The 9,086-nt window shown below is 32.0% G+C and overlaps 1 protein-coding gene across 1 annotated transcript; it reads right to left on the bottom strand.

The window, feature by feature from the left end:
- Nucleotides 1-4,442: 4,442 nt before the first annotated feature.
- LOC134278878 (uncharacterized) lies at nucleotides 4,443-8,771 on the bottom strand. Its single transcript, XM_062761178.1, has 4 exons — nucleotides 8,448-8,771; nucleotides 8,107-8,270; nucleotides 5,215-5,361; nucleotides 4,443-4,712 (listed from the first exon to the last, which is right to left on the bottom strand). The coding sequence occupies exons 1-4, from the start codon at nucleotides 8,737-8,739 to the stop codon at nucleotides 4,443-4,445; spliced, it is 873 nt and encodes a 290-aa protein (XP_062617162.1). The 5' UTR covers nucleotides 8,740-8,771.
- Between the last annotated feature and the right edge of the window lie 315 nt (nucleotides 8,772-9,086).

The raw sequence follows: 9,086 nt of genomic DNA, 5'->3' as shown, positions 1-9,086 counted from the left end.
ACATCGGCTCTTTCTTTGTAATCTATGATTCTGAGTTGTTTGAAGAAAAATTCTCTAAGCACTACCTCGGTGTTTTCGCCTTTGACCTCCATTATGCCTATGATAGTTAGATTGTACTTCATTGACCAGCATCTCAGGCCTGTTATTAATTTTGAAAGAAGTTCATTATTAGATGTGCTTTCTTTTCTTTTTTTTTCAAATCTTCATTTACTGAAACTGTTCTAAAATTCTTCCATGCCCATGCGAGATTTCATGTCAAGAAACTGTTTAATAGAATTTGATACGCCTTCCTTTCCGTCATCAAATATATTGTTTAATCCTTGAATACTTTCTTTGAAATCATTAGATGTTTTGTTCATTCCATGAAGATCCCTTTTTATGCTTTGTACTTTCGTCGACAAATTCATAAACTTTTCGAATTTTTTATCAACTCTTTATAGTTTACTTTCTATTTTCGAATTTTATTTTGTTCAAAATATGTGTTTATTTAATTAAATCATACATTCATAGTATTCCCAATCGATTCCATCAGGTTGTTTAAACTTTCTGTAGTGACGTCTCCAATTTCATTTTGCTTTTGTAATATATGTTCTTATTGACGTACATATGGAATCCAGATAGGGCCACGCAGTTCACTATCCCATCGTATTTATTGTATGTTTTCTGCAATTATTCTTCTCAGACCCTATCAATATTATTCAATAATGAAAACAGTCACAGTATATATTTCCACCTCTCTGATAATTGTAATTTTTTTTTATTCCAAATTTCAGTAAGGGTATTAAATTGTCTCGAAATTTTGTTATTTAAGAAAATTTAAAAAGAATTGGTACTTGTCTTCTTCTTCATCTTAAGAGCAAAATAACATTATTTACCTTCTAAAGATTTTATTTTTTATCTCATATGTGTTGGGGATACAGCCCATCAGATAAATTTGAGCTTTATGAACGGGTAGATGCTTTAACAATAGCTCAGCCGGTTTTGACACATTCAAGATTTTCATGTATTTAAACTTTTATTTGTGAAAATCATTGCCCTAATAACATGAATAATGAAGAGCGTTAGTATCGTTAAAAGCAAGAAAAAGACTCGTATATGTATATGTCAAAGAAGTGTCTTACTTCATCAAGGAACCTGTTAAATGTATGATATTAAGGTTCATTTAGAAAAGGTAAATAATATCATTTCTGTCTCATCGTTCAATACTAGATATTTCCTTGAAAAATATAAGCACAATAAAATGTGTTATATTAACATACATGTACATGTAAGAATAATGAAAGCACGGTATGAGAGCGGGAGGAAGAGGTGTATACACGTATGTCTTCACATTGCATATATATTAAGAATAATGAAATCTATATTTGAGCTCTACAAATTTTGCTTTCTTGATTACATTTAGAGCATTTTGACTGAAATCCTCGATTTTTTTTTTTAAATTCAGATTGACTCAATACTTATTAATTTAATAAATTATTAAATTGAATATTTATCCCCGACTCAGACATTAACAGAAAGAAAAATTAAGACAACTCTATACCACATTTACTATCGGATCATTATCTTATATCACTTAAACATCTCGTGTTTTCTAAATCTAATTTGAAAGCTCGAAATCAATTTTAATAAGTATCATTTATTTCATAAATTTATGATAATTATTTAGACAATTTCTTAAAATCTAAAATCAGTTTAACAATTTAGGAAACACTTTAAGACAATGGAACTTATAACCATAATTACAAATAATGAATTTATTCAAAATACTGTTAGGGGAAAATATCTTATCATAAACTAATAAGCCATTGAGAAATATGGCTGAAATGAGACTAAAGAGTCACTGTTGAAAGGGGCGGAAAGGTCACTGAAAGACGACGGAAATGTCAATAAAAAACTACAGAAAGGTCAATAAAAGACGACAGAAAGGTCACTGAAAGTCTACGGAGAGGTCACTTAAAGTCGGCGGAAATGTCACGGAAAGTCGACGGAAATGTGTTCACTGAATGATGAGTAAAAGGTACCTGAACTATTAATGAAAGGTCCCTGATATGTATGTGTCATTCAGTGGCTGATTGGCCACTGAAACTGAAAAGTCATTGAAAGCCGCCTTTCAGTTTTAACTAAAAGGTCTTGATTCTTCCTGTTGTGTTCAGAATTCATCGATTCAAATAATGAATAAATTAACTACCCCCAATTACCTTCATTACTTTATTTTCTATTGAATAAAACAAAATCAATTCTATAAGTATTCATATGTACTTTGATTTAGCGATGTTTATGTAATTAGAGGTTGTCTCTCTTAGGTCAGAAATATTGCATATAGGCTCCTTTTTTCATCATGTTTTGGGCATGAATTAATAATTTTGAAAATGTAAAGTGTATTTAAACAACATAAATACATCTCTTACGCGTTCTAATACTTTAGTATAAAATCAGGCAGATTAAATTAAGTAACGGATTGACATTTTTGATGGCTATATCCCTAACTTACAAGTAATGACGGTATACCCTACCCCTTTTAATGCAAAAGATTAAATTTTTGGATCATGCAAACCGACTAACTCATGCAAATTCAAAATTTCATTTACTGTTAAGGAGGCTAGTGGGTCAACTAATTATTATTTTTTATTAACCACCTGATATAACTTAAATTTTGGGATATGATATCTTAAGCTGTCTACTATCATTTGACAAAGAAAAAAAATCATAAATCTTAGCTTTAAAATTTGATCATTGTATTATATCTCTATATGAAGCTCTTCTTCTAATTGAGATCAAAATAGTCTAAAAATGGCCACGACCACCCAGCCTCTTTAAATGATTTTAATAATAGACCATAGCTCATAGTTTGAAGTATCTGAAATTGGCGATGCAGTATAAATAAAAATAGATTTATTTGCATACTGGACTATTTAATACCTTCTTCTCTGTTTCAGCAAAATATGTAAAGAAACATGAAAATGCTTTGCGATCATGAGGTGCGAGGATTTATATTTTCATTCAGAGTAGACGTCTTTATCTTATAATTTGAAATGAATTAGTTTTTTATGTTTATATGTGCTTTATTCTTCTAGTAAAAATGTTTATATGTGCTTTATTCTTCTAGTAAAAATGGACGTCTCCATATCAGTGAAATATTCTGGAGAGGGACGTAAAACAGTATACAATCAATCAATCTAGTAAAAATGTGAACCAATTCTATAATTTTTAGATATAGGTATCATTTAAAATCTAATCTGTACAGAAATTATTGAAAAGACGTGCTCATTGAGACATTTTCAACAAAACTGTACAATTTTAAGATAAGGGACAGCTCAATCTCATCATTACCTTCGAAATTTAATTGATTTCTTTATTTTTATCACATTTGTTGTGTGTGACTTTGTGAAATATACAGATGAACTTTTGTATCTCGAATTCCGATATCTCGAATACCTTGGATATGTCGAAGTGATTGCGAAGTCCAAACCACATATTCTTTAAGTATTTAACCTTCCATATCTTGTATCCTCGAGTTTCTCGAAGTTTTTTTACAGTCCTATCAGGTTTGAGATAACAAAGTTTGAATGTACATTGAAAGGAAACAAAATGTCTCAGAATAGTGTCATTATTTTGTACCAGAAGGTACAATCATTTCACTACTTTGATGACAATGGAAAATGCATTTAATATTTTGAAAAATACATCAAAAGTAAAACAACCTATCATCCTAGAAATAATTAAGACAGAGTATATTATAATATGTGAAGCAGGCAAGTAAATGCAGTACAGTGAAGGGGAAGTTTCAACCAGCCAAAACAAAACTTCGACAGGGGAAAAAGGAGATAAACAGGCTAATGAGCAACTACACTAACACCAGTAACTTTTTACTGATGGTTTTGATTTTTGACATAAGAGAAAAAATCTAATTATAAAACCGTCGTTACGATTAGACCATATAAACCGAGGTAACAGTAGATTCGGGCATGACAAACCTTTCTCGCCGCTCAATGGCCCAGAGTGCCGAGTATAGCTTAAAAATTTGTAGCTCTCTACTGGCAAGTAGTGACGTGTCAATATAAATAAAATTCTCGAGAAGGTTTTTAAAGAAAAAACAGACAAACAGTACCATGAAAATTTTATGCTGTTTTTTTTAATTGAGGCTTGGTTTTACAGATGAATATTGTAAATTGATGACGCCATTAGAAACACAGATGAAATGAATTAATTACAAGGACACCGCAAGAGGGAGCACTCCCTCGATAAGAACATGCAAATTTAATCACTTTCGTTCGCACAGAAGTAACTAGCTTACCAGTCAACAAACAAGTATAATTGCTTGACTATATCCCCTTCTTCTCCGGTTTAGGGGGATAAAATCGAGGAGGATACAGGTACTTGACCAGTTGATCTGTTACAACAGGCACTCTGGGAGTAGTGCTCCATGCTCCATCTCTCAGATCCTAGTTATTTCTATCTTTAATGAAAGTTGACAATTTTGAATTTGTTCTCAGAATAACCTCATTAAATTCAAAGTAATTTTGTATTCCCTCTTTGGGGTCCATTTTCTCTTCCTTCGTTGTGCTATTTTTTCCCTTATTCTCTGGATCATTCATCTCCTCACCTTTGGGATCATTCAGCTCCCCAGCCTTGGTATTATTCTTCGCTTCCTCCTTGAGATCTCTCTTCTCTTTTTGTTTGGGATTATGCCTACCTTCAGCTGTCGCATCATTCTGTCAATCAGCCTTGGAATCTTTCTCCTTTGCATCCTTAGATTCTTTCTTTCCTTCCTCTGTTTTCTTCTTTTTTTTCTACGGAATCTATCTTATTTTGTAAACTTTTCATAGTATTACAAAAGTATTTGATGAAAGTGCAGGATCGAAGAGTCCCTGGTATCTCCCCTGCATAATGTTTGATCAGATCTGGATGCCATTCATATTCTCCTTCATTAAAGATAGATTGGTAATGTAAGTATTGCTGTCAATTCAGTTTTAACTGAACATTACACTAATTTTGATTATCATGCTAGCCCTTAGATAAGGAAAGTATAAGTACTTATTCTGAACACTCTGGTTTCAAAGATTAGTATTTGTTAATTTTGATTTGTGTGAGTTTTTAATTTCATAACCTCAAATCGATCCGTCATGATAAAACTCGGAATGGTCTTATGAAAAATTATATTATTTAGAAACTTTTGCTCAAGTGTACTTTGAAATCAATTGAAAGGCCATGTACAAATCTAGAGCATGACAAATCTGTAATGTTGGATTCATAGATAAGAACATCTGCTTCTCGAGGCCATAGAGGCGAAGGTTGATAAGATCCCCCTTCTACCTCAGCAAAAACATGCTTCCCAACAGGTTGTAAATTAATGTCACATAACTAGAAAGTATATTTAAAAAGGAAATGCAATCAGTATACAGTGTATATAAAACACCGCAACACTAACATATGAAATAATGAATAATTCAGCTTCGAACATAACATCTTTTTTTCAATTCTTCTGCCCGAATCAATTAAATATGATTCAAAATATCATGCATCACACTGCTACGTGTAGTTGGGGTCAATAAACGCTCTTTGATTTAATTAAATTATTTGATTAAGTTTGTGAAATAGCTAAAATGAATTGTTCGCTCTATAGTCTAATTTTAAAAGAATGAAATAGAGATTTTAATGCTTTGAATCTCAAAGGCTTTCACACTGATATTAACATTTAATCAATGTGATTTTAGGTTCTACAGACCCTGAGACGTGCTACTACCCCAAACGCTCGCTGCACGAACGGTACACGAACGCTACACGTTTTGCACGAAACGCTGCACGGTTTACACGAAACGCTACACGGTTTGCACGAAACGCTACACGGTTTACACGAAACGCTTTGCACGAAAGGCTGCACGGTTTACACGAAAGGCTGCACGAAACGCTTTGTACATGATTCTCACACGCTTTGTACACGATTCTCGTACGTTTGGCCTTGGTTTGGATTTACTACTCGGAATATCTCGGACATTAATAAAAATTTATTACCTTTTTATCATTAATAAAATGGAAATCTTTCACAAAGTAAAATTTAGCAGCTGCTTAAATTAAATATCAGTACATTAGTGTCATATAAACCAATAGAAATATTTCATACTCTGACAGTTGTAATAAATTAATAAATAATTGTCATTTCGTATTTATTTATTTATTAAAATGTTTAAAAACGAAATGCCGATTATATGAATGACTGTTTGATGAAATACAATTTTTATATATTAGTCATTCATTACAATGTATCTCTTGTATTTAGATATTTTTTACGAGTATAGTTTGATAAATTAAACAAAAATTCGATTTCTTACTGCAGGAATATGTACTCATTGATTTTAAATAACATTAATTAATGATTATATTGTGTTTGATTTCCGTAGGGGGATTGTTTTTCTTGATTTTGATTTAGTAATAAAATTAAATTTGTCTATACACTCTACTTACGATTATTGATACATTTTTAAAGATTTTTTTATCTTACGTAAGCATTATCTATACTAGGAGGGACACCGGTAAGGGGGGGGGGGGGTAAATGTGATGTCTTAATCTATATTTATTCTCTTTTTAGATGAAGCTTATCAAATAACATCAGTATACCCATCATACAGTAAAGTCCTTTATTTCAAAACACGACTAGACGTATAAGTGTACATAATTAATAGTCGCGGCATTTGACTATACATTGTACATTGTACATCTTTACACCGGCATTCAGGTATATAACAAGAAAACTGAAACATTTTAGATGAAATAAGAAGAACGTGATTTATAAAACAAATAATATACAATTATTCATGATTTACTCCTAAACTTTTCTTACAATGATTTTTATGAAAAGACTACCAAATCAGTTCTGTTTATTTTACTGTTTACGGCTAGAAATTCGGATTTACAAATAAAAGATGAAATCCGCTGATATATGAGCTGTACCCATTAAATATTAATAGAACCATTTTATTTCAAAAAAAAAAAATAAATAAAAAAAAATAAATAAAACCCAGTCGTCAGGTGTCATTAAGCCGCGAACTCAACATGTACACATAGCAAAACAGGTTTTCAGTTGCCATGCACTCGGAGCCCGTGATTGCCGTTGTAAATGACCTTGATCACAGTTGAAAGGCGGAAAGAAGATTCCAATATATTTTTAAGGGGTGTATCTGCGCACATATTTAACAAAGGATTTAAAAAAAAGAATAGAAAATTAAGCATTTATTTAAACTAACATTAGATTTCAAGTGACAACAAAATATGAAAGACTGTACTAGTAATTTATTTAACACCCCCCCCCCCCCCCCCCCCCCCGTTTCTAAACATGTGGTCGTCAATGCATGTGAATTAAAATTATAATCCATTTATTTGACAATAATGAACAACAAATTTTATGTATTAAAAGATATTAAATGAAACATCGTTTCGAAACTTTCTTTCACGTACTTTACATGTAAAGACAACAGCGGAGTCCTGGTATATTTTTGCTTTAAAAAAAAAAAGAATAATACCGGTATTTCTTTCTTTGAGAAAAAATATTTAAGAAGCCATGATCGCGTTGATAGTATATTGAATTCAATGCCCTTAAAATTGTTGTACATAGTTGATTAATTTGAACACATTTTCTTCAGAGGGAAAAGAAACAAACAAATAATAATTATGTATTATACATTACCCTGTAATTTCATTTTGTTGTTCCATTTTTTTTTACTCCTAAAATATCACAAGCATAACTAATTCAATAATGAAATACTAATACAATTTCACATCCTGACCCATCGATAGCCATATTTAAAATGAAATGACTGTCGAATGAATCTTACACGATTCTTGCACGAAAGTCACACGTTTCTCACACGGTTCGTACACGAAAGTCGCACGTTTCTCACACGCTTCTCGCACGCTCGCTACACGGTTTGCACGAAACGCTTTGCAGCTTACACAAAACGCTGCACGGTTTACACGAAACGCTACACGGTTTGCACGAAACGCTACACGGTTTGCACGAAACGCTACACGGTTTGCACGAAACGGAAAGTACACGAAAGTCACACGCTTTTTTGGGGTAGTAGCACGTCTCAGGGTCTGTATAATATCTACCTGAACAACAAACAACTTTGGCTTAAGTCGAAGTGCTGGACGAGACTGGAATTTCCTCACGACTGTGGACATTGAAATTTTGTTGCCTGTGCTGTCATAGAAAAACCCTTGTCCTCCAAACGCTAATACAACACATGCAAAAATTTTGCATGCTTGGAAATTTCCTTCAAAGATAAAAGATACAGAACCTGAGGCATCTGTGGTAGTTAGCATCACTAATTACGTAAGCCATGCTAAGTTTGTTTATGAATGGGCTCATAAAAGTTTTCCAGAACTGATTCTGAAAATTATTTTATCTTGATTTTTATGTTTTTTATAGAAAAGTTCATTAACTCCCTTACCATCGTTTTTTATGATATATTTTTCTACATCAGGAATCACATAATTTATTTCATTTTTCTCTTCGATTACTTTTGTTTCGTAAATTGGCTTTCGAAAAACATCTTGTAGTTCCTGGACCTCTGCCTCAGCACCGGTTCGAAATTTCTGTATTGAATGGCCACCTCCTATTGTCTTCGTTGTTTTGTTAATTTTAATTATAAGACAACACCCAAAATCACTGCTTTTATCAAATGTATAATTTTCATTATTGACTTGTTGATGTAAAGTATGTTTCTTCTTTTCGGTTGTCATTATCAACTTTCCAATCAACTGTTATGTGTACCTGTTACGTTATCACAATACAAAAAGAAACTGGAATCAAATTCAGAGAACCAAGTTGTTTAATTCATAAATGGCACTATACTTGGGCTGATGTAGAAAAATCAACAAACAATGATGTATAAATATTATCTTGTTTTTTAATTATTTTGTTATATGAAAACCAAAACATATCAAACTAGAAATATGTCCATAGGACATGAATGCCCCGCCGAAGATATTTTAGTAAAGCAACATGAAAATTTGTATGTGTATAAAATTTGATCAGTTTGGTTCAGGTTGGGTTTATAGTTACTAGGGAATAAAAATATATAGGTCAG

The sequence above is a fragment of the Saccostrea cucullata genome, unplaced genomic scaffold (assembly GCF_032062105.1).
Source record: "Saccostrea cucullata isolate Sc308-1 unplaced genomic scaffold, CSIRO_AGI_Scuc_v1 ctg485, whole genome shotgun sequence".
Lineage (NCBI taxonomy): Eukaryota > Metazoa > Mollusca > Bivalvia > Ostreida > Ostreidae > Saccostrea > Saccostrea cuccullata.
This window is presented reverse-complemented; position numbering and strand designations above follow the sequence as displayed.